This window comes from Lutra lutra, chromosome 15 (assembly GCF_902655055.1).
Source record: "Lutra lutra chromosome 15, mLutLut1.2, whole genome shotgun sequence".
In the NCBI taxonomy this organism is placed as follows: domain Eukaryota; kingdom Metazoa; phylum Chordata; class Mammalia; order Carnivora; family Mustelidae; genus Lutra; species Lutra lutra.
The window spans coordinates 16,419,581-16,446,624 of record NC_062292.1 but is presented as its reverse complement, the minus strand read 5'-3'; the positions used below and the strand labels follow the sequence as shown (position 1 = coordinate 16,446,624).

General features: G+C 40.4%; 1 protein-coding gene across 3 annotated transcripts in view; it reads left to right on the top strand.

Annotated features, from left to right (window-relative positions):
• ACBD6 (acyl-CoA binding domain containing 6) overlaps positions 1-22,191 on the top strand; it is a 208,437-nt gene extending 186,246 nt beyond the window's left edge. For all 3 annotated transcript variants that reach the window (XM_047704719.1, XM_047704721.1, XM_047704720.1), the window contains one exon: positions 21,904-22,191. In XM_047704719.1, coding sequence (XP_047560675.1) covers positions 21,904-22,002 — 99 coding nt within the window. In that variant the 3' untranslated portion in view covers positions 22,003-22,191. The remainder of the gene's footprint in view (positions 1-21,903) is intronic.
• Positions 22,192-27,044: the final 4,853 nt, after the last annotated feature.

Genomic DNA, 27,044 nt, shown 5'->3' with positions numbered 1-27,044 from the left:
ATTCAGTGAGATACAAGATATTGAGATATTTTGTAAATAAAGCACTTAGTAAAGTATCCTTACTTTTATTCTATTTGGGCGTGAATATGGTTGAGTAAAAGACAACCATCAATATTTAAATCAGATTAAGGATCAACCACCTTCAGACTTTGGGAAACAGAATAAATACATTAGGCTCTTTTGCCCAGCCTAGACCACCGTTCAGTAGTAAATGACCCAGATGCCCCTAGACATTTTTGTTCACTGCTTGTTAGCCTTTGCTTGGGTGTCAGAAACCTCACTAGGTTGTCCGGGAGTCTAAACTATTGGGCTAGCTGTTAATGCTAACTATATTTATCAGCCTAATAATGAAGATGGAATATCACCAAATGCATGGCCCAACTTATCTCTGAGTTTAGCTAGTATAACCTGGGTACCAAAACCAGCACGGTCAGTCTCACATTTGAACATATATATAAAAATCCTAAATAAAATATTAGCAAATGAAATCCATCGTATTTTTTTAAAGATGTGATCAAGTTGAATTTATCCTGGGAATTCAAAGATGATTTAACAGTTTAAGCATTTATTAATGTAGTTTGCCACAACAAATTTGTTGAAAACCATTTGGTCAAATCAGATGCAAAGGGGTGCCTGGGGGGCTCAGTGGGTTAAGCCTTTGCTCAGGTCATGATCTCAGGGTCTTGGAATGGACGGGCTCTCTGCTCAGCGGGGAGCCTGCTTCCTCCTCTCTCTCCTCTTGTCTCTCTGCCTACTTGTGATCTTTCTCTATCAAATAAATAAATAAAATCAGATGCAGAAAAAGCAATTGAGGAACTTCAGTACAGAATGCAATATAAAGAAGCAATACACAAAAGTGATTAAGACCCCAGGCTCTTAAGCCAGACTTGTGGATTCAAACTCTAGTTCTGCTACTGAACTTGGACAGATTATTTAATAACTTCAGTGCATCTGTTTACTTATGGTGAGATAGGAGTAATAATAATAACCTCAGAGATATAGAGATATACTATAAATATATAATGGGCTAATCTATGTGAAGTGCTTAGGACAATGTCCAGCACCTTGTAGGTACTCAGTAAATGTTAGCTAATATGATTGTTTTGATAAAAACTCATAATAAACTAGAAATGCAAGGAAACGTCCGTGGCCTGATTATATATCAAAAAGTAGAACATAAATATAAAGAGCTAAGTCCTGGGCAAGTGCAGTCAGGAGATGGAGGCTCCCTTATTCTGTCCAGCATCCCCTCATGAAACGGAGGCTTGGATGTGGTACACTGACAGTACTGAGGCCCTGATCACCCTTGCCTTGGCTCGCAAGGTGTAATGGCTCCGTGCTGCAAGAGGCAAACCAGGCTGCCCCGACACTGCCACCAAGCACCAACTCCTAGAGCAGGGGGAGGAAGGGTGTCACTCAAAGAGAAGCTTGCTGCTGTCCCCACTCCCAGCTCTAGAATCTGGCTCAGAGATTTTGCCTAGGGGGAGAAGCACACTATAAAACAGCTCCTAATCTCTTCCCAAAGGAACTGACCTCATTTGCTGTAGAGCCTGGAGAAGTTCAAGGCTAAGGGTAGTCTCAAGAGTAGTGGAGAGCATAGGAGAACACTACATCCGGGAGGAGCCTTCATCAGTACGAACAAGTACCAAACACAGAGCTCTAAAGAAGCCACAATTTGGGTTGGTTTGTAGGATAATTTGTGGCCCAGTTGAGTGGTTTCCTTTGAGCACTTTCAATATGTTATTCCACTGTGTTCTGACCTTGAATATCTGTTTATGGAAACAGAAGGAATCTATATCTAGCAAAGCTGCCTTTCAAAAATGAAGATGTATTAAAGTCTTTCCCAGATAACAAAAACCGAGAGTTTGTTGCTGACAGACCTATCTGACATGAAGTACTAAAGGAAAATATTCCACTAAAAGCAAATGACCCAAAAAGTAATTCAAATCCATATGAAAAAATAAAGAGCACTCATAAATACAACTATATAGTTAGAAAAAAACCAGTATAAATACACACTTTTTTCCTCCTTTCTTGCTTTAACTGATTTTAAAAAGTGATGTCTAAAATAATATGTATATAATGTATTATTGGGCCCATAACATATACAAGTATAATATATTTGCCAATAACTGCCCAAAGGAGATGGATGAGAACAAAGCAACAGTGGGTTAAGAAAGTAACTACAGATGTTAAAGTAATTGTAATAATGTCTTGTTGGATTTGTTACATTAATAGATGTAACAGGTATAACAACACTACCACCAAAAGAGGGAAAATGTAATAGAGATATATGGGAGTAATGTTTCTACATATCACTGTATAAATCTGAAGCTGGACTTAAACCACTTATGCGGTAAACCCTAGAGCAACCACTAAAGAAAAAACTCAAAACAGACATTTCAAAAATAATAGTTGGAGATTCCCCACCCTACTTTCAGTAATGGATAGAACAGCTAAACAGAAGGTGAACAAGGAAATGGAAGACCTGAACAACGCTATAAACCAACCAGATCTAACAGACTTGTAAGAAACACTCCATCCAACAACAGAATATATATTCTTTTCAAGTGCACATAGAGCGTTCTTCAGGGTATGCAATCTGAAGGCCATGAAACAACTCAATAAATTTAAAAGAATAGAAATAGTACAGTGTATGTTCTCCAGCCACAGTGGAATGACATTAGATGTCAAGACACGGAAACTCACAAATATGAGGAAACTCATCAACACACTCTTAAATAACAAGTGGGTCAAGGAGGAGGAAATAAAGAGAAATCAGAAAATACTTTAAGATGAATGAAAATGAAGATAATACATGCCAAAAGTTATGGAGTGCAGCTAAAGCAGTGCTTGCAGAGAAATTTATAGCTGTAAATGCCTATGTTAAGAAAGAAGAAAAATCTTGAATTAGTAACTAACTTAATCTTCCACTTTAAGACACTAGAGAAGAAGAGCAAACAAAGCCTAAAGAAAGCAAGAATAATAGAGATTAGAGTAGAAATAAATGAAATAGAGAATCAAAAAAAACAATAGAGAAAATCAACAAACTAAAAATTAATTCCTTGAAGCAAAAGAACTAGCTATTCAACCCACAGAATTATGAAAAATAATATATTGTTGTATTTAAGCCCCTAGATTTTGAGTAGTTTGTTACACAACAGTAGATAACCAAACAATGCACCCCATACACATCAGTTTTAGGTGAATTGAATGCATATGTAAAGAAAAGCAAAATTAAAAACTTTTAGATGAATGGGGTAAATAATGGCTTATTGGGGCACTGGGGTGGCTATTGGTTAAGCCTCTGCCTTCGGCTCAGGTCATGATCGCAGGGTCCTGGGATGGAGCCCCGCATCGGGCTCCCTGCTCAGCGGGAAGCCTGCTGCTCCCTCTCCCACTCCCTGCTTGTGTTTAGTCTCTTGCTGTGTCTCTCTGTCAAATAAATAAGTAAAAAATTAAAAAAAAAAAAAGAAAGAAAACATTCAGGAATACAAATCATAATTTAAATTATGATAAGTACATTAAAATTTTAAACTTCTGTTGGACAAAAGATAGTATGAGCAAAGTAAATGCAAGGCACAGACTGGGAGAAGGTATTTGAAATGCAAATAACCTGCATAAGATCGTTATTCAGTTTATATCAAGAACATATACCTAGCCAATAAGAAAGACAATCAAGTAGAAAAATAGGCCCCCAAAATGGATAGTTCACAGATGAGAAGAGCCAAATATCAAATAAACAGCAAGAAAAGATGCTCGCCCCACTCATCACTCTCAATAACTATGACTAATCTGCGATTATACCCTGTTTACAAACTCACAAGTTAGCCTAACATAGTTTCCTGGGTTCTGGCAAAAAACACAAGACTGTTACACAGTACAGCAAGCAGTATGAACTTGATGTTTGTGTCATTTCCTTTTTTGTGTGTGTGTGTCTGTCATTTCCTTTTGAGTTCCGTGGGACGTAAGCAGAACAGCCCAGGTAGATAATACATACACAGTATATCATACCTTGGGAATCCTGAGCTTAGCAGCGCCTGGGTGGCTCAGTTGGTTAAGTGTCTACCTTTGGCTCAGGTTGTGATCCCAGGGTCATGGGATTAAGCTCTGCGTCATCCAACTCCCTGCTCAGAGGGGAGCCTGCTTCTCCCTCTCCCTGCCATTCCCCCTGCCCACCACTCGTGCTGGAGCTTGCGCTCTCTCTTTCTCAAGTTAATAAATAAAATCTTAAAAAAAAAAAAAAAAAGGGATCTACCCTGAAAGGAAACACTCCCTCCATTTTCCAAGGCTGTTCACTACACACACATATCCTTGAAAAAGAGTCTGGAACAGAAGCTGTCATTACCTTTGTTCTCAAGAGGTACAGAATCACGAAGAGTCCCTTGGAGAACCGTCTCCCAGCCATAATCATTGGATGCAGATTATGACATTTAGATGTAACTTGACACTGGTCAAACTGGCAACAAGTAAACATCTACAAATACTAGTATGAGGACGTGGAGCAACAGGAACACTCACACTTTGGTAACGAGGAGTATCAACTGTCACAACCACCTGGGAGATGACTTTGGCGAAATTTAGTGAAATTGAAGGTACACATACCCTACAACCCAACAGTTCCACTTCTCTTTATATAACCTAGAAATATTCCTGGACATGGATGTGATGAGACATGATTAATATTTATTGCAGCATTACTTGTCATAGCCAAAAATTTGTTTTATTAGCCTTTATATTCCTCCGTATGCCATACTTAAAATATTTGTTAATTAAAATTACACACATACACACCTTGATACATATATACGTATTTTATGTTATCAAATGCCTTTGAAAGGTGAACCATTAAAAATGTACATATACAATGCAGTATACAGAAAAGTAAGCTCTAGGCCCCCTCTGTAAGCAGCCCTCTAAAACAGGGTGTGGTGGGGTGCCTGGATGGCTCAGTAGGTTAAGCTTCTGACTCTTGGTATCAGGTCGCATCATAATCTCAGGGGCCTGGGAGTGAGCCCCGAGTGGGGCTTCACACTCATCAGGGAGTCTGCTTGAGATTCTTTCTCTCCCTCTCCCTTTGCACCTCCCCTGCTTGTGAGTGTGCACCTGTGCACTCTCACGCTCAAATAAATAAATAAGTAGATGAATCTTTTTAAAAATAGTGCTTTGGTTTCCCCATTTTGTAAATGAGGAAAAAAGAAGTTAATAAACCTACCTAACGGAGCTGGAAATTCAAATCCACATCTCTAGATTTACTAGGAATTGAGACAAAAGCAAGTCCCTTCCCTTGCGTCTTACCACAGCACTTACCGCTCACTCCTCAGACACATTTATGTGATTATCCTGGCATTTAGCGCCTCTGGTTTCACCAAGAGCTGGCTCTTCTAAACCCTAATTTTTGACCCAGGAAAAAACTTTTCTTAGCCACATCCACAGTTGTGATGGCAGTTTGGGACAAGCAGGCCTAAGTCAGACAAGCACAGATAATTAGGGGAAGGAAGAAACTTCACAGTGATTATGGCATTTTCAGTGCAAAGTTCAGGACTACCCCCTCTTTCCTGATGTCTGAATTCAAGAAGCAAACTTCTTTTACTCCAAAATATTTGCCATTAGGTCAGAGTTCATTGCTTTGCTTAGAGAGATACCCCCTGCCGGTGTAGCCACATCCTCTGCTAATAACCCAGTTCTGATTTTCATCCCCTTCTTTCCTGTTTCATCCACCATTCAGATATTTTTAGTGCCTTCTCTATGGCTTGGGTTGTGCTTTCCTTCCATTCTCCATCCAGAAACTGTAGACACAGCTAAGGCAGACTGAATGCGCCCCTGAAAATGTAGACGAGTCACCATCATCCATAGCTAACCACGCGGCGTGAGCACCTCTGTGGAGGTGGGAATGTGTCCATTTAAGCTTGACATACGCCAAAATACATTTCTTAGATAGCAACAGGATTGGAATTTTCCAAAAGTCTTCCTGATAGGCTTCAGAATAAGCTGTATTTTATTTATATACTAATATGGAAAATTTTCTAAGATACATTGTTAAGTGAAAGGATTAAGGTACAGAACAGTGTATATAGTGTGCTACCGTAAATATATCTGTGCGTATTTGCTAGTAACTGCAGAAGATACCTCAAAAGAATACACAAAGGGGAGCCTGGGTGGCTCAGTGGGTTAAAGCCTCTGCCTTCAGCTCAGGTCATGATCCCATGGTCCTGGGATCGAGTCCCACATTGGGCTCTCTGCTCAGCAGGGAGCCTGCTTCTCTGTCTCTCTCCGCCTGCCTCTCTGCCTACTTGTGATCTCTGTCTGTCAAATAAATAAATAAAATATTAAAAAAAAAAAAGAAGAATACACAAAAAGCCAGTGTTGCTTGCCTGAGGTAAGAGGAATTGCAGGGCTGGGATACAAGCATAGGATAAAAAGGTTTTCCTAGGGGGCGCCTGGGTGGCTCAGTGGGTTAAGCCGCTGCCTTCGGCTCAGGTCATGATCTCAGGGTCCTGGGATCGAGTCCCACATCGGGCTCTCTGCTCGGCAAGGGGCCTGCTTCCCTCTCTCTCTCTCTCTGCCTTCCTCTCCATCTACTTGTGATCTCTCTCTCTGTCAAATAAATAAATAAATAAATAAAAAGGTTTTCCTATAAGCCCTTTAATAACTTCTCTATTTGGAGATTTTATATATATATATATATATATATATATATATATATATATATATATATAAAATATGGAAGAGACATTGAGTGTTATGTATAATTTATCTGAAAATTAATTTTAAATTGCTTGAAATCATATCATAGGCTCTATTAGTGTTGTGAATATGACTTACTTTCTTAATTATGTCATTCATTCAACAAATATTTTTAAGCACCTGCCATTTGCTAGATAAAATACACCAAAAATCTAATTTAAAGGTGAAAGAATGTCCCCAGACTTTAGGTGTCTTGAACTCCCACCCAAAATGCAAGGATGAGATAATCATAATGGTAATTGTGTGAGCTAATACCACATCTAAGTGGGAAAACTATGGGCTTGGGTTTCAGTGGTGCCACTGGAAAGGATGCTCCTGAATGAGAAATAATGAGGCATTGGAATGGAGACCCTGCACATAAGCCAGACACTCAAAGGGCTATACCCTCAAAAAAAAAATGGAAAAAAAAAAATGGGGGCTCCTGGGTGCCTCAGTTGGTTGAGCATCTGCCTTCAGCTCAGGTCATGATCCAGGGTCCTGGGATTGAGCGCCGTGTCAGGCTTCCCGCTGAGTTGGGAACCTGCTTCTCCCTCTCCTCCCAGCTACTGCTCATTCCTGCTCTATCACCCTCTCTGTCTATCACCGTCTCTCAAATAAAGAAATAAAATCTTTTTTAAAAAGTAATTACATTAGAAAAAGTTGGCCCAACAGTGTAAGGAAGGAAGACAAAGAAGCTTACCTGCTACTCACCAGAATTTTGAGTTGGGGGGGGGGGGGGCATCTCATGTGAGTTTGGGGTTTAAATTTATACTCTGACTGTCTCATAAATCCATCAAGTGAAGAAATTAACATAACCTGCACCGTAGGGTACAGGCTGGTACCATGAGGGGCCTGGGAATGCAGATGTTAAACTTCTCTTGAGGGGCACCACCTCAACCAGGGCAGCACAGAAGTCCTACAGAAAGAAGCCCTGCTGAAAATGAGCTTATACTCCAAAACTACAAAATCTACTTAAGTGATTGTCAACAAGCATAGTAAACCTCAGGATTAGACTTTGAAGAACTTCAGTACTGGATAGAAATTACCAGGAGTTTGTATAAAATCAATGGATGAAAAACAAAAACAAGACTTTCCCAGAAAGAACAGATAAATTTGCAAGAGAACTATATGAACTTTGATAAATTAAAAAAAAAAACAAAACAGATTTTACAATGGATAGGTTAAAGTGCAGAATTGGCAGAAGTTTAAAAAGGAAATGGTGAACAGAAAGGTAGTTCTAAAGGCAGTACAGAAGATAAAGGGAAATGTGGAAGAGACCATGAGTGTAAAATAATAAAGTCCAGCATTTTTAAGTAGGAGTTCTAGGAGAAATTAGGTAAGAATTAATATTTGAAGATATATTTATTGATAGTTTCTGTAATTGAGGAAACACTCAAATCTTCAGATTCAGGAATTATGAGAATCTGATCTAGTAAAATATTCTTCCAATGGAAATCTATACAGCAATAAAAAAGACTGTAACTACACACAGCACCTCGGGTGAATCTCACACACTCTTGAGTTCAAGATGCCAGACACTAGAGTTCTAAGTATCCACTTATATAAAGGTCAAAAACAGGGGCGCCTGGATGGCTCAGTGGGTTAAAGCCTCTGCCTTCAGCTCAGGTCATGATCCCGGGTCCTGAGATAGAGCCCCACATCGGGCTCTCTGCTCAGCAGGGAGCCTGCTTCCTCCTCTCTCTCTGCCTGCCTCTCTGCCTACTTGTAATCTCTGTCTGTCAAATAAATAAAATCTTTAAAAAAAATAAAAATAAAATAAAAGGTCAAAAACAGGAAAAACTCATCTCCAGCATTAGTAAACGGGATCCTGGTTTCCTTGGGGTAATAGATAGGTGATATTTGGAAGGGCTTAACAGAGCAGCAGTGCTTCTGAGATTCTAATAATGATCTCATTCTTCATCTATGTGCTAGTTATATGGATAAATTTATCTTAAGAAAATTTGTATGTATGAGTTTGGTCCTCTTCTGTATTTAATTTATAAATATTCTAATAAAATGCTTAGACACAAAAGAGCCCCAAACCCAGATAAATATAAGGTGGTGGTAGTGATACTGTTTTCATATACATAATCTCTTAACTTTTCCAACAGAATCTGACCTAGGCCTTGTTTTCTGCATTCGCAAGTGAAAAACTGAAGTCTGGAGGGGCCAAGTGACCTTGACAGGGTAATACAGGTTGTAGTGGCAAAGCCAAGGCACTTGTCCAGGTCTTCTGATTCCACTTCCAGTTCTGTTTTCGTAATTTCATAAATAATTACAGTCCTGGTATCCTTTTAAAGCAGACATTGTTTTCTGGGTGATAATCCTTTATAGAAATAAAATAAATTAAAATTCTTTATCATTGGTTGCCTTAGTGAGTCAAGGCTATTTTTCAAAACTATACTTTATCCATATCTGTGCCCATCCATGTGCTTTTATTTTTTTTTTTTAAGATTTTATTTATTTATTTAACAGAGAGAAATCACAAGTAGGCAGAGAGGCAGGCAGAGAGAGAGGAGGAAGCAGGCTCCCTGCTGAGCAGAAAGCCGGATGTGGGGCTTGAACCCAGGACCTGGGATCATGACCTGAGCTGAAGGCAGTGGCTTAACCCACTGAGCCACCCAGGCGCCCTCCATGTGCTTTTATATTCTTGCTTCTGTTCACTGAGAGTTGTGACATTAATAAAAATTATCTCTGATTCAAGAATCCTGCCCAAAATTGATCTAGTAAAACAACCTCTATTTCTGTCTCTCAGATTATATTATTCATTGCAGAATAACAAAACAAATACCATGTATATTATAATCAAGATAATTAAACACTAAAGTAATATCATTAGTTAAGAGGTTTTGACATTACAAATATATAAAACTAAAATATTCTGACAACTCAGGAATATTTCATGAAATTAAGATTTTAAGTTTCATTAATAATCACTTATAGGAGTGATTCATTTTTAATTAAGATTTTTTTTTACTAGGTCACTAGACTTTTGCCAATTTTTAAGGTCATCAAACAGGAGTTGGGCATGTAATAATAATAACAACCACTTATTAAACTCTACATGCTAGGGAACTGCTGGGCATATTTTACTCATTTAATCAGTTAGTATTGTTTAACCTTTTTAATTTAATAGGTATTCCATAGCTATTTTTTTTTATTTGATCTTATTTGATTTTAGGACCCTTAGCCTATTTTTGTAACTTTCATAAAACTGTAAGTATAGTTAAATCCAGTAAGTACAGACAATGTTGGGGATATCTTAGGGGCTTAGCTATTATTTTTTATGAATTACAGTTTGGCTTGACAGCTGTCCTTGTGTTGACAGCTCTTCTGATTATAGCAGTTGTCAAACTCCATCCTTAAGCAGGTTGTAAATCCTGGCTTCTTCCGATTAAAACTGGGTCAGAGCCAATGGCAGGTTAACTGGAGGCCAGTATTCTACTACTGTACATCTTCACTAGTTCATTCTAAATAGGCTTTGCATAACAGCATACTAAAACCCTTACTTGCCTCTATTTCACTTTGGTGTTTTTTAATCTTCAGATATCAGTCCTCCTGTTGTTATGTGATTAAACACAGTTCTTGCTGAAGAGTATATTAGTGTAAGTGTGGTCTTCCTTGTAAATGGCCTGTTAGCCTTCCCCTCCTCTCCCTCCACTGGGAATACTAACATCATTGCATCTGTGTCTCCCAGGGGAAATCAAGGCTTTTCCTTGCACGTGCAGTCATGTGACTTCAGAGTGGGCAGGCTTTGTATCCTCATGAGCCCTCGGGCTTCCACGTAAAGCACCATCTGTTCTGTTCCTTCCACACTGTTACAGGGCAGTGGGAGGAGGCATTAGAGTGAAAATAAATAAAATAAAAAAAGAAAGAAATTCATCATCAAAACCCTGAGGATTAATGGAGTCAGAAGGCTCGCTGCTCTGAATGAAAATTCATCTTCACCTGTGCCAGTGTCAGGGCTGCCTCTGTGGCACTTGACAAATAGAGGTTCCCAGGGTGCCATAAATTCAGCAACTGTTCTAATCCCTGTAGACTTGCTCAAGCTTTTCCGAGACAGGCTTATGACTGTTTTTGTATTTCCCAGCACATTGTGGGCACCAATATATCCCCTCATTAATTTGGCAAAATGTTAGCACCCTTCTCATCCCTCTCTCCTCTCCTTTGCCTTTGTCCGTTTCGAGGGGATGGGCAGCTCACACGTTCCTGAAAAGATGACTCTGCCTTGTGAATTGTGCTTTACTGAAGATGCCAAAGGCGGAGAAATCAATTAACTAATGAATTTTGAGCAAATACTAAGTTCCCAGCACTGTGCTAGATGGAGAGGAGAATCTAACAAAGCATGTGATCAAGTAGCTCACCAGCTAGGCGGGGGTACAAAGCATATTTTTTTTCAAAAACTATTTCTTGGGGGGCGCCTGGGTGGCTCAGTGGGTTAAGCCGCTGCCTTCGGCTCAGGTCATGATCCCAGGTCCTGGGTTCAAGCCCCGCATCGGGCTTTCTGCTCAGCGGGGAGCCTGCTTCCTCCTCTCTCTCTGTCTGCCTCTCTGCCTACTTGTGATTTCTCTCTGTCAAATAAATAAATAAAATCTTAAAAAAAAAAAAAAAAAAAAAAAAACTATTTCTTGGGCGCCTATCTTTGCCAGTTGGCAAAGCCTTGGAACATGCAACACCTTGTCTGTCACAAACATAACTGATGGCGTCTTCTTACCAGAATGTGATGCACCTGTGTGGTGTTCTCTTGTCCTTGAAATGAGTCTTCCTCTTCTCTTTTTTTCTGTCTGTTACAACTTCCTGATTGCCTGTGCTCATGTCGGCCTGTCTTTGCATAAATCCCAGGCCTTTGTTAATAAAACTCCTTTTCTTTATGGACACCCTGTCCTTCACTCTGAAGTACTGTTCTACAACCCTGAATTTCCTAATTTATTATTTCTTTTTTTTTTTTTTTTTTTTTAAAGTAGGCTCCACACCCAGTGTGGGGCTTGAACTCATGACCCCGAGATCAAGAGTGGCATGCTGTACCGACTGAGCCAGCCAGGTGCCCCCTGAACTTCCTAATTTAAACCTCACTTTATAGTTAGACTTGAGCTAAAATTCCCTTCACATTTGTTTAGGTTAGGGGATTGTTAGATGGCCTCCTTAGCCTTTTCTCAGCTGGTTGGCTGTGGTCCTCCAGATGTGGAACTTAAAAATGTAAGCTCTACTCCTGAGTTAGTACTCATACCGTTATATCCTATCTCACTGTTGGAAAAGTCACTTCACAATATGGCATATGTGAAATTAATGCTTCTTTGTCTGAGATGGCTGGCTTAGTGTCTTCAGCTGTAGTATACATTGATTTAGCCTTGATCTTCATGCTTAGGAGTCTCAAGTATTGGGTTAGACTTGAGAAGTGTGATCGGACAGTGGTAGTTATTATCCTGTATTACAGATTTATACGCTTGGAAATTTATTCCCCTGATACTGCTTTAAAAGTTCCAATTTTAAAACCTAACCAAGTGTTTTTTACAATAAGTTGAGACTGATAGCTGCGGCAAAAAGGTTAACTGATTATTTCTCAAAATATAAATGTCATGTAGCTAGTTCCATGCAGGATAAATACCCTCTTCTCTCAACTACTGGACACTAGGCAATGTGTCTTTAACTTTGTTAGTATTTGGTAAGAGACTGCCTTCCATTGGAATCTAATTTGGTGTACAGTGATTCATGGTAAAACCTTTCAGAAATGTAAAGTTAAAATGTCCATTATATTATCTGGGAGAGATTATTTTAAATTCTTCAAGGGCTGTTATAATCCTATATAATTTCTGTTGACTCCTGGACCTTGGTAAAGATATTCTGTCTGTGACTTACGTGCAAAATGTAATCTTCGCTCATTAACACCTGCCCCAGGACTGGAATAGGCAATTCTTGCCTTTCTCTACCTTTCCTCCCTCTCTATTTGCTTATTCAGTCATCCATCAAGTGCTGACTCGACCTTGATAATCCTGGTAGCCCTCTAAGAAATCCCACACCACTGGAGGCAGAGAGAGCATTCTCGAATGGTCTGACTTCAGCTCAGAGTAAAATTCTGCCCTCCACCTCTAGCACACAGAACTCTCGCTGAGCCTGTGCTCTTACGTAGTAGGGTTTGGTGCCTGAGTATGTCAAGGCAAGTAATATAAAGGATGGCCAAAGCTGTCGCAAGTTTATAGCTCATCACGAGGTGGTTTGGCTGCCGGCTTTATGCCATTTAACAGCTTATGGCAGGGAGCTCGGAGGAGGCAGCCACCAGCAAAGAAGGGAGCCAGAGAAACTGTCCTTATCTGAGTAACAACAAAGAGCAAAAGAAGAAATATCACTATTAAATCATCTAAAACCAAACTCCCAGGGGGCCCAGGTGGCTAGGTCAGTTAAGCATCCAACTCTTGGTTTCAGCTCAGGTCATGGTCTCACTGTCATGGAATCAAGCCCCATGGCAGGCGCCGTGCTCACTGCAAATTCTTTCTCCCTACCACTCTGCCCCTTCCCACTTGTGCTCTCTCTGTCTCTCAAATAAGTAAACTCTTAAAAAAAAAATCAAACCTAACTCCCATAGTGTTCTACTTCCACTTGAAAATATTTTATTCATCTAACAGAGAGGGCACAAGCAGGGGGAGCAGCAGAGGAAGAGGGAGAAGCAGACACCCCACTGAGCAGGGAGCCCAGTATGGGCTCGATCCCAGGACTCCAGGATCATGACCCAAGCCAAAGGCAGACACTTAACCAACTGAGCCACCCAGCACTCCTACTTCCCCTTGAAATGCAGAGAAGTGCAAGAGAGTGCAAGAGAACAATGCTCCCGTACTAACAAGAAGAAAAGGATAAATAATCTACAAGATCAGTAATTTCTCGAACCCTTCAGATAGCAGAGGTTGCATGGCAGCGAGGTAAACTGGATTCCAAAGAATGACAAGCCCCTATGAGACACACAAACCGTTTCACCTTTGATGGAGCATCCCAGGAGGAGGCAGCCACCATAAAAGCACTAAGAAGATGGCTAAAATGAACAGATTCTTAAAGTAAGCTAGTGTGACATTCTACAGTAACCGGGAGCCTCAGACCCCAGAGGAGTGAATCCTCATTCACATGCCCCTTTTCACCGACTAGGAAAACCATAGAGGAATTGAGAACAGAGAGAGCCCTTCTCAGTGTCACCCAGGCCTGAAATCCTACCACTTCCCTGAATCCTTATTTCATGTGAAGCAAAATGCCTTAAAGCCTCTCAGGGAGAGCGGAAAACTTTTCTGTCCTCTTCTCCTGTCCCTGGGTCCGGGCAGAGATCCTCTGCTTTGGGAGGAAGAGTAAAAGCAAGCTTTCTGCCACTTGGGAAAGACAAGGAGCCCTGCGCTGACCCAAGAACAGAGATCTCTTGCCACTGAGAACAGGGCACAAAACTCTGTTCCTCCTCAGACATTCTTCCCTCACACAAGGTGGTGTTTTGTACGTTTGGGGGTGGGGGGCAGGAATGCAGGAACACTGAGAAATCCCCACCTCTGCCTAAGACTGGGACCAGCCCAGAAGGACAAAGAACTCCATTCCACTCCCACCGTGAGACTGAGCAGTAGGCAACAGCTCTGCTGCTGATGGGGAAGGAGCAAGAGTGCAGAGAGGCTCCCTCTGTAGCAGATGCAGAGTCTCCTAAAGCCGAGGGTGGAGCAAGGACACCGGGAAAACAAACAAACAAAGCCCTGGCACCTGTGGCCACACGCTAAACGTAAGGTAGCAGCAGCCCACAGCCAGAGGAATCTCCAGTGTGTGACGTCCTGAAGTCACCTCTAGCAATTGCAAAACCCAGACCCGGTTCAGCTGCCGACCAGATAGATTCAGCACCCATTCCAACCGCATGACAGCGAAAGAGTCTTAGGTTTTTCTGGGTGTGAATACTGTTATTTAGTGTAGCTTCCACTACCCTGCGACCTTACAGTGTTCTGCATTCAATCAAAAATTACGAGACACAGAGTAGCGAGGAAAAAAAAAAACCTCACTGTCCGGCTATAAATCAGTAATGGATAGAGCAAGTGGATAAAAATTCAGCAAGGATATGGAAGAATTGAACAATACAATCTACCAACTTGACTTAATTATCAACTTTAGATCCTTAGGCCATCTACAGAACACTCCATCTAAGAAACAGAATACTTTCAAGTACACATGGAACACTTACCAAGATAGACGATACTCCAGGCCATAAAACAGACTTCAACAAATATTTTTAAAATCATACAAAGTTTGCTCTGTGACCACCACAGAATTAAATTAGAAGTCAGTAACAGACACGTATCTGGAAACTGTCCTGCCCCCACAATTGTCAGAAACCTAAACACACTTCTAAGGAACTCGTAGGTCAAAAATGAAATTCCAAGGGAAATTACAAAATATTTTAAAACTGAATGAAAAGCAGAACACTCTTATCAGAATTTGGGGATGCAGCTAGAGCAGTGTTTAGAGGGAAATTAAATGCTTATATTAGAAAAGAAGAAAGCTCTCAAGTCAATGACCTAAGATTCTATTTTTCAAAGGTTAGAGAAAGCAAATTAAGCCCAAGATAAGCATAGGCATAAAATAAGATCAGAACAGAGACCATTGAAATAGAAAACCAGAAATCAATGAGAAAATCCATGAAATCATTGAAAACCTTTGAAATAATAAAACTGATAGACCCCTAGCCAGAGCAATAAAAAAATAATAATAATTTTAAAAAAGAAACAAATTACCAATTTCAGGAATGAAAAGGAGACATAATAGATCGTACAGATATTATGAAGCAAATAATGGGACATTGTGAATAACTTCATAGCAATAAATTAGATAACTTAGAGGAAATTGACACCTTTCTTAAAGGCACAAACTCAAAAGAAATTGATAACCTAGGTAGCCATATATCATCTATTAAAGACACTGAATTTGGAGCTAAAATCTTTTCCACAGTAAAATCGCCAGGCCCTGATTGCTTCACTGATGCATTCTACTAGATGTTTAAGGAAGAAATAAAACTAATTCTACACATTAACTCTATCAGAAAATAAAAGACAGAATGCTGTCCAGTTCATTCTATGAGGCTGACATTACCCAAATAGCAAAACCAGAAAAAGACTCTAGAGGAAAAGAAAACTGCAGGCCAATATCTCCCATGAATATAGATGCAAACATCTTCTTCTTTTTTTTTTTTTTTTTTTTAAATTCTGAGAGAAAACATGAGCCAGAGGGAAGGGCCTAGGGAGGGAGAGAATCTCAAGCAGATTTCCTGCTGAGCATGGAGCCCAACAGCAGGCTCTATCTCATGACCCTGGACCTGAAACCAAGAGTTGGGATGCTCAACTGACTGAGCCCACAGGCACCCCAATGCAAACATCTTTAATAAAATATTAGTGAAATGAACCCAGCAATATACAAAAAAAATAATAAATCATACTCCAATATCTTTATCCCAGGAATGCAAGGTTGGTTCAGCACTCGAAAATCATTGTATTTCACCATATCAACAGATCAAAACCAAAACAAAACATACAATCATCTCCATGTATATAGGAAAAACAATTGATAAAATTCAACTTCCCTTCATGATTAAAAAAAAATGCAGCAAAAGAGGAATAGAAGGGAACTTTCTCAACCTGAAGTAATTGATAGCTAACATTCTTAATGGCAAAAGGCTGAATGCTCTCCTTCTGACTGGGAACAAGGCAGAGATGTCTACTCTCCCCTTTGATTCAATATCATACTGGAAGTTCTAGCCAGTGCATTAAGGCAAAAGAAAGGAGTAAAAGGCAGATGCATTTAGGAGGAAGAAATAAGTGGCCAGCCTACTACTGTGTATGGGCCAAAAGACTTAATGCTGTTAAGATCTCCATTCTCCCCAAATTGATCTATATGCACTCCCAATCAAAATTCCAACGAGACTTTCTGAAAAAAATTTACAAACTTATTCTAAAAGTTGTATGGAAAAAGAAGGGAGCCAGATGGAGGACATACCCTTACTTCAGGACTTATACAAACATGAAGACACTGCGGCATTAATATAAGGATAGGTGTGTAAATCAGTGAAACATAGATAACCTAGAAATAGACCCAATTACAAGTGCTTGGTGGGTTAGGACTTTTAGAGCAGTTGTAGGTTCACAGCAAAATTGAGGGAAAGGTATAGAGATTTTCCATATACCCCTCACCCCATGGATAGCCTCCCTCTAAAGAACAGAGACACTCCCTGTGTGTCTCTTCTGTACCCTCACACCACCACACTTCACTTCTGGTCACCATGTGTGAGAGTTTTTCCTCACAACAAGCAGTTCTCATACTCTTTCATTATCAACATCCCTCATCAGACTGGTATGTTTGTTACAGTTGATGAACCTGCATACCATAAAATTATTATCATATTGTAATATAATCACCCAAAGTTTACATTATGATTCACTCTTGGCATTGTATATTCTATGGATAAGTATAAAATGACATGTATCTGTCATTATGATGTCATCCAGAGTATTTTCACTGCCCTAAAAATCTACTGTGTTCTGTTTATCCCTCCCTCACCTCCAGCCTCTGGCAACCACTGATCTTTTTACTATTTCCATAGTTTTGCCTTTTCCAGAATGTTCATATTGTTGGAATCATACAGTAGGTAACCTTTTCAAATTGGATTCTCTCACTTAGTAATATGCATTTAAGGTTTCTCCATGTCCTTTGATAGCTTGATAGCTCATTTCCTTTTAGTGTTAAGTAATACTGCACTGTCTAGATAGATGTACCATAGCTTATATACCCATTCCCCTACTGAAGGACATCTTGGTTGCTTCGAGTTTTGGCAATGATGATTTAAGCTGCTATGAACATTCATGTGCCGGTTTTTGAGTGGACATAGGTTTTTAGCTCTTAGACACAGGGAGCATGGTTGCTGGATCATATGGTAAGGGTGTATGTATTTCATTTTGTAAGAAACCACCACACTGTCTTCCAAATGGCTGTACCCTTCTGCATTCCCACCAGCACTGAGTGAGTTCCTGTTGTTCCACATTGTTACCAGCATTTGATTTTGCCGTGTTCCACATTTTGGCTATTATAGGTGTATAGTGGTATCTCACTGTTCTTTTAATTTACATTTCTCTGATGTGATGTGGGATACCTTTTCATAAGCTTATTTGCCATCTGTATATCTTCTATGATGAGGTGTCAGTTAAGTCTTTGGCCCAATTTTTAATCTAGTTACTTATTTTCTTATTATTGAGCTTTAAGAGTTACTTGTATATTTATTTTTTAGATTGTATTTATTTATTTGAGGGGCACCTGGGTGATTCAGTTGGTTAACCAACTGCCTTTAGCTCAGGTCATGATCTCAGGGTCCTGGGATCGAACCCTGCATCAGACCCCCACTCAAGGGAACCTGCTTCTCCCTCTCCCTTTGCCCCTCCCCTCTGGCTCTTTTTCTCAAATTTTTTTTTTTTTTTAATTTATTTGAGATGGAGAGCGACAGCACAAGTCTCCTAGACTAAAAACATGGGTGTCATCTTTGGTTCCTGTAATTCTTTTGCCCATTGTTCTTTTTTCTTTTTTTAAGAGAGTGGGGGGAGGGGCAGAAGGAGAGGGAGAGAAAGAACCTTAAGGAGGCTCCACGCCCAGCATGGAGCCTGACATAGGGCTTGATCTCACAACCCCAAGATTATGACCTGACCCAAAATCAAAACTCAGGCACTTAACCTACTGAGACACTCAGACAACCCTGCCTGTTCTTTTGATTTGTTAATGCTTTTTAAATATTAAGGTTATTAGCTCTTGTATGTGTTATATATGTGAATGTTTCCTAGTTTATGATTTACCATTATATATCGTATTGTGTGTGTGTGTGTGTGTGGTATAGCTGTTTTAAATTTTTATGTGTTCAAATTTATCAAGTTTAGGTTTCTATGAATTCAGAAGTATCATTAAATTTCTTTATGGTATCTGAGTTTCATATCAAGTATAGAAAAACTTGGGCCATTTTATTCAGTAAGCATTATGATCACAAGTGGTGGGCCTCTGGGCTTTTCAAAAACCTCTAAAAATGTTTGAAACCTAAAATAAATATTTCTTGTTCCAAAAAAAAAAAAAAAAAAAAAGAAAACTGAAAAATAATAACTAAATGTTTAACTGTAAATATAACATTTTATTAGCTTCATTAATATTAAATTTAGTGTTCGTGAACATTTTTTCAAAGTCTGCCCAGTACTTGCTGTGTCCCGTCCACAAGAATTTCAGTGGCTCTTGTTCAGTCCTTTTATATTCATGCTGACACTGGCAAATTTCAGGCCTCCTAAAGTAGTCAGTCATAGTCTCCTAGTTCATCTGCCTGCCACAAATTTCTAGGCTGCCCAAGTCACTCTTTTTAGAATTATCATCCGTGCACAGAGGCCAAATTATGCCACTTCCTTCCTTATAAATGCAGACTTGCCTGGAGGACTCAAAACCACACTTCTCAGCATGGCTTCCTAGGGCTCTCGCAGCCCTGCACGGTTTGACTCAGGTCTGCCCCCTCTGCTTTTCCCAGAGCCCTCCCTCTGTTGGTGATGTTTTCTCTCCACGATGCCTTTCTGTCTCCGGTTACCTGGAATTTTACTCTGTCCTTTAGAGCTCAGCTTACGTACCACCTACTTGTGTCTTTCCTGATCCCTCAACTTCTCCACCCACCGCAACCCCCACTTCTTTGCAGGTGTGTGTGTGTGTGTGTGTGTGTGTGTGTGTACACACATGCGCACGTTACTCTTTTGTGTTGAGTGCCCGATTTACATATTAGCCTCACAGCTTTTTCATAAGTTCCGCAGAACAAGAATCTTAATGCATCCTCGATAGGACAGCTGTAGCATGTGCTCAGTAAAGTGACCTTTGAATCAAACTCCTTACCCTTCTTTCCCTGTTTTTCTTTTCGCTTTTGACTTTTTGCTGTTGCTGTTCTATCACCCTATGAAAGAGTATATAAAATGTATATGAAGAATTTAAAATGTAACTTGAAAAAAAATGTATCCACCACCTAGCTTAAGAAATGCAACATTGCCAGTATCTTTGGAACCCCGCGGGTGTGCCTCTCCAGTCACATGGCCTTCCCTCCATCCCCTCTCCCCAAGATTAACACTATCCCAAATTTTATATTAATGATTTCCTTTGTAGTTTCACTGCATATTTGTCTTTCTGAACAATGGTGTTTAGTTTGGTCTATTTTTTAATTTTTGTTTAAGTGGAACCACACTGTATGTATTTTTCTGACTCATCTCTTTCCTTCAACGTTATGTTCTGGAGGCACTCTGATCTGTAAAACTATTCATTAGTTTTCAGTGTTGTATAGTATTTTATTGAAGAAGTAAACAGTGTTTTATTTTCACATATTCTTTTTTTTTTAAGATTTTTTATTTATTGGAAAGAGACACAGCGAGAAAGGGAACAGAAGCAGCAGGAGTAGGTGAGGGAGAAGCAGGCTTCCCTAAGAGCAGGGAGTCAGATACGGGGCTCGATCCCAGGACCTTGGGATCATGACCTGACCTGAAGCCTTCTGCTTAATGACTGAGCCACCCAGGTGCCCCTTCCCATGTTATTCTTTTTTTTTTTTTAAGATTTTATTATTTATTTGACAGGCAGAGATCACAAGTAGGCAGAGAGGCAGGCAGAGAGAGAGAGGGAAGCAGGCTCCCTGCTGAGCAGAAAGCCCGATGCGGGGCTCGATCCCAGGACCCTGAGATCATGACCCGAGCCGAAGGCAGAGGCTTAACCCACTGAGCCACCCAGGCACCCCTCCCATGTTATTCTTAATGGCCATTTGGGTTGTTGACCTTTGGGGTCTATTACGAATAGCGCTGCTACACACGTTCTTGCAAACATCACATAGAGAGCACACGTACAAGTTTCTCTAGAGTATGTAAGTAGGAGTGGGTTGGCTGAGTGCAGGGCCCACGTGTGTTAGGTTCAGCACACAAACTGTTGTCCCTAGTGACCACCAGCATGCATTCAGGCCATGTGGAGGGGAGCGTCCCCTGTCGCAGCCCTCTTCTGTAGCTTTTTTTTTTTTTTTAAAGATTTTATTTATTTATTTGTCAGAGAGAGAGAGGGAGAGAGAGCAAGCACAGGCAGACAGAATGGCAGGCAGAGGCAGAGGGAGAAGCAGGTTCCCTGACGAGCAAGGAGCCCAATGTGGGACTCGATCCCAGGACGCTGGGATCATGACCTGAGCCGAAGGCAGCTGCTTAACCAACTGAGCCACCCAGGCATCCCTCTTCTGTAGCTTCTTATTGTCTGTTCTTAATTTCCACCTATCTGCTGGATACGAAGTGATATCTCCGAGTTTTAATTTTAATTTCCCTGACTACTAATGTGGTTATTCATCTTTTCATATGTTTATTGCCATTTCTGTTTCATCCTGTATAAAATGCCTGTTTTTGCCTTTAGCCCAGTTGTTTCAGTGCATCTGAATGAATGCATCTTTGTCTCCTTGCTGATCCGCGATGCCAGCATTGTCATAAATCATTTCTGTGTATATGCGAAAGCATAGGTGGCTGTCCGTTCTAGCCCTTTGGTCTGTGTGTCCTTCCTGGGGGCGATACGTGCCATCTTCATAGTGAGTCTCCACATCTATAGGTCCATGTCCCCTTCCTGTGCCTTGTGTGATTGGAGTCATTTGTTATTTTTTTTAAATAAATGAAAGTTCTGTAGAGGGATGGTCTGATGACTAGGCCAGATTTTTTTTTTTTCATTTGCAAATTTTAAAGTTTACTTAATTACCCATTTAAACCCCTCTTCAAAGATGAAACGACATCTTTCCTTTTACATTTACAACATTTTTAGCCTTTTGACCTAGCCTATAAACCTAACATTATTCTGATCAAAGTAATACATTAGCACTGTTTTTGTTCTTTCCCTCATCTCATTCTTAAGATACTCTAAAAACCTCACAGTTCTGAAAATGTGTTTGTTTGCTTCTGGGCAATGAAAAAAGGTAGACTCAATTTTCCTAACCCTTGAAAATGCACTTTCATGGCCCAGTTCTCATCACAAGGCCCGGTCACCCACCAGCCCCTGTAACATTTCTCATTGTTCAGGATCTCTCCCCGCTCGGCACTTGCCTTTCCTGCGGGAGTACAGTCGTTTCTCTTTGTCTCACGGTAACCTTGTTTTCCTGTTTGTCGATTTTCCTGTCAGCTGCTGCCTGTGAGTTTTTGGACATTGTGGAGCTGCTGCTCCAGTCCGGCGCTGACCCCACCCTCCGAGACCAGGACGGCTGCCTGCCAGAAGAGGTGACAGGTTGCAAAGCTGTATCTTTGGTGTTGCAGCAGCACACGACTGGCAAGGCTTAATCGAAGACTGGAAAACCACAGTCTGTAACATCAGAGGGCTTCAGTGATGAAGGAAAACTGCAAAAAATAATACTTCTTTTACCACCATCTTTGGTATACATTGGCTAATAAAATCAGTTCTGAGGAACTAGGATTTTGAAGTCTCAGCAATTCATTCTCCTTGCATCCATTCCAGCAAGTACAGTTTTGGTGATGAACATGTGTACTGTGCATAACACAATCCAATTCTGCTGAGCGTGCGCGGAAATTTATCACTGCTCTGGAGGGTGGGGCAAGGAGGAGACACATCGTATTTCACAATATTAAACATGGCTGCTCTTTTAAAAAAAACCTGCAGAAGCAAAATATGACCGACAGTGCTACACTGACAATTAGGAAAGTTGCATGAAATCCCAGTATGGTAGAGAGCAAATGATTCTGTGGCGTTTTCACGGCTGCTCTGAATAGGGACTAAAATGTCTCCTCTTTTTGGCAGACGGAATTGAGAAGATAGAGAAGAAAGGGGTGTTAAGAAAAAGCAAGCAAAAAAGGGTAGAATTTTGTCCTAAAAGGGGTCTAGAAATTAGAAGAATAACCAGATTTACTGAAAACCTCAAAATCTTGGGCATTTTAGAATAAGATTCAACACCCTCACTTCAGGATCAAAGCACGGATTCCAGAGACTTCACTGTTTAGGTCAAGGTTCCTTAAACTCACCTTCATCAAATGGGGAGGGATTTCCCTAGCAACCTTTTAATTGGCTCTAATGTCCCCCCTCCCCTCCCCATGGCCTTCAGCAGTAGTCTCTGGAAATGGCCTCAGACCCAAACTGTGAGGCCTGTTTGAAATGGGAAACAACCCATAATGCCCTAATGCTTAGCTGTGATTGTAGTTATTTCTGGGTACCAGGAGAGCTTTTATTTATTTATTTATTTATTTTAAATTAAAAACACAGACAAGTACACCACAGTGTTTCTTTAAAGAGCAGACAAAATATGCCACTGTTGAAACTGGCTCCCTCTCTGGGTTTTCCCCTTTAATCCTCAAGAACTCCATCTGGGAAATTCCTTGACATCTCTCATTGTGTAAGGAAAGTAGATAGTTGTCACAGGAAGAGAAATGAAGTAAGATGATTTGAGATGGAAAGAGGACTGTTTGAAGATAATTTTTCCAATGTGTCAATATTAAGAAAAGTCATAAACCTGCTTAGGGGAGCCCTGGACGGTGGACACAGTCCTCATTAGTTCCACCTAAACTGTCCTGGAACACGCCCCTTCAGAGCAGAAATGAGGCATATGAATGCTGCTTATTTTGTAATTTTTTTAAGCTGAGTTCTTATTTTCCGAGATGTAAACCAAAACCATTCACCAAGACTATTCATTCTTTAAATGGTTTCTTAATTATCTGTGGAAGTGATGTGCATGTTAGTACATACTGAAACATTACTGTGATTCTGGTAGAACTTTCTATTCATTATCTGTTCTTTTCCCATAATCCCAGCCACATTGCAACCTGCTATTCAGCAAAACTCTCTCATGTACCCCATTAGTTGTGTTTTAACAAACATTATTCATTAGTTACAGTAAAAGTGACCAAGATGTTACATACAGCTTTCATTAATAGTGCTTTGTGCATTTTTAGGACATTAGCAAATCAAAAAGTGTTTAAGTCATTTCAGATTTACAGAGTAGTTATCTAAGCAGGAAGCGATCAAGGAGCTCCTTTTCTCATTTCTCTTTTGTAACTTGACCTTAATTTTTTTTTTTTAAGATTATTTATTTTAGGGGCTCCTAGGTGTCTCAGTCATTAATTGTCTGCCTTTAGCTCAGGTCATGACTCCAGGGCCCTGGGATCAAGCCCCAAATCGGGCTCCCTGCCCGGTCGGAAGCCTGCTTCTCCCTCTCCCATGCCCCCTGCTTGTGTTCGCTCTCTTGCTGTGTCTCTCTCTGTCAAATAATAAAATCTTTAAAAAAAAAAATTATTTATTTTAGAAAGAGAACGAAAGAGTGCAGAAGGGCAGGGGCAGAGGGAGAGACAAAGGGAGAGAGAATCTCAAGCAGACCCCCCCCCTGAGAGCAGAGCCCTCAGGGCTCGATCCTGTGACCCTGAGATCATGACTGAATCAAAATCAAGAGTCAGACACTCACCTAACTGAGCCACCCAGGCACCCCTGACCCTAAAATTTCTGAGAAGTTTTTTATAACCTGTTCTGGCACATCAGAAACTATACAGAATGTTTTTACGCAAAGAATATAGCTTGTTTTTTATTAATTTTATTTTGAGGATTTCAAATTTACATTCAAAGCTGTCACTAAAATCAGTCGTCAGCGTTACATTTTCAAGTGCGTTCTAGAATCGTTTGCCAAATTCTCCATTTTGTCACTGGTACTTGAATTTTCGAAAGCCTCCCCGTCATGAGGCATCTCCCTGTGGCTTGAGGGAAAGATTTCATGCAGAAATGTCAGAAAACTGGATCTTGGTTTGTTTTCATTCCCCTTAAATTATTGAATTACTACGTAGTGCATCACACTTCAGCCAGATCCTGAGTTCCATTGGCAAAAGCTGCAATAATTCCCACCAAGCAAAGAACACAAATTTACTGAGGCAGAAAGCAGCTAACCTCCCCAGATCTCTTCATATAGTTCAGCAGGATAAAAGCAGGACATAATTTAATTTAGCATAACTTTGGTTCCGCTACGCATAACTTTTTTTTTTTTCCTAGATAGATTAGTAATGTTCAAGCCCATGAGTAATTTAAAATATCATAGAAAACCTTTTCCTGGAGGTTCATTTCTGGTGATGACACAACAGGTATTTCAAAATAATTGTTGCTTATTTTTCCCTAAAATTTAACAGGGATTGGAACTCGATTTACTTCACCCGTGGTCGAAACTCTTTGATTTTTTTTTTTAAGATTTTATTTATTTAGGGGCGCCCGGGTGGCTCAGTGGGTTAAGCCGCTGCCTTCGGCTCAGGTCATGATCTCAGAGTCCTGGGATCGAGCCCCGCATCGGGCTCTCCGCTCAGCAGGGAGTCTGCTTCCTCCTCTCTCTCTGCCTGCCTCTCTGCCTGCTTGTGATCTCTCTGTCAAATAAATAAAATCTTAAAAAAAAAAAAAAGATTTTATTTATTTATTTGACAGACAGAGATCACAAGTAGGCAGAGAGGCAGCAGAGAGGGGGAAGCAGGCTCCCTGCTGAGCAGAGAGCCCGATGTGGGGCTCGATCCCAGGACCCTGGGATCATGACCTGAGCCGAAGGTAGAGTCTTTAACCCACTGAGTCACCCAGGTGCCCCTGATTTGTTATTTTTCTCGTACATAGTATTTTAAGAATTGAGTCTCCACTGTGTTCTCAAGCTGGAAACTAGTTCAGCTGGAGGAGAGGTCGTAAAGCAGTGGATAACTAAAGACATTTGTCTGAGTTAGGAGTGGTTACATTTTGCTACTTTGCACTTGAATTTTCTAGACTGTTTATAGATTGCCTTTCTACTCTTACCTCATTCTCAGTTCTCAAGAAGATAATTCTTCCTATCTTCAGGCCACCTCTGTAGAGGTACGTCTACACATAAAAACTTAACCTAGCCCCATTTTCCTATGTCCCCAAAAACCGCAAAAGGAACTTAGTTGCTTTTTTTCTTCTTTTCCAAAGATACTGGATCAGAACAACACTAGCGACTCTTTATTTTTTATTCATGACCATCGTTCGCTTTGGTCTCCACCAACTAATGTAAGAGGGCTGATTGCTTTCACAGTAGTTTGTTTGTTTGTTTGTTTGTTTTTAAGATTTTATTTATTTATTTGTCAGAGAGAGAGCACTAGCAGGGGGAGCCGCAGGCAGAGCAGACAGAGGGAGAAGCAGGCTCCCTGCTGAGCAAGGAGCCCCATGCAGGACTGCGTCCCAGGACCCTGGGATCATGACCCAAGCCAAAGGCAGACGCTTAACGACTGAGCCACCCAGGCCCCCCTTTCACAGTAGGTTTTGGTACACGCTAGTGAAAAATGAGGAATAAAAAGAAAATCATGTAAATAATCCTTAAAGAGGAGACAAAAATACTTGGATCATTGGTATCTTTCAGAACGCTTGCCTGAGTCTACGAAATCAGTGTTTTTCACTCTTGGGGAGTTCCAGGACACTTTGAAAAATTATGAACCTGTTCCCTAGAATACAGTGTTATGCATGGAACTTTGAAACGTTCACAGATAAGAAGCCCATCTGTGGACTCTCCATGGGTCTGTGGCTCCCACTGAGAGCCCTTTTTCCTGACTACTTGTTACAGTATCTCAAGAATGAGAAATCTTTTGTTGATTGACCCTATTTTCATAGTTCTAAGTGCTCCTACCAAGCGATATGGGGTGTTGCCATGCCTATCTGAAAGAACGAGAAGCTTTTTTTTATTGTTTGTGTGGGGTTTTTTTTTTTTTTTTGAGCTGTTGACCAAGTCAATGGTATCCAGCAGTTTTATCACTGATCACCACGTGGTGAAATTTTTAAAGAGACAGTGGCCAAAAGCTGGACTCTGACCTCTTTGACCTCTGATTTTGCTGCAGGACAGAAATGAGCCCACGTGTTTAAGTCTGTGTGACTAGTGATGTCTTTTCACATGCATTTAGTGTTTTGAGTTTCAGAGCGCTTCATGGATATTATTTGATCTGTCATCCCTCCCTAGTAATCCTGTCAAGTAGGTAGCACAGGTGTTTATTTAGGCTGTTTAAATAAGGGTGAATTGAAGATACAAGCAGGTTACTTAAATTGCCCAAGATCACAGAAGAGCGGTAGAGCCACACTTAGGACCAAGTCTACTGTCTGTTAGACTACAAAACTCATGTAAAGTTTGAAAGCTCTTGTTCCATTCAATCCACAGATATTTTTTTTTGAGAGACTGCTGAACGACAGACACTGTTCTAGGCCACTGTCATTCCCTTTTCCCGTTATCATGGATATTTAGAATTACCTGAAGTTATCTCAAGATATTGCATGAGGTACCTTGAAAAGTCTCATAGAAATTC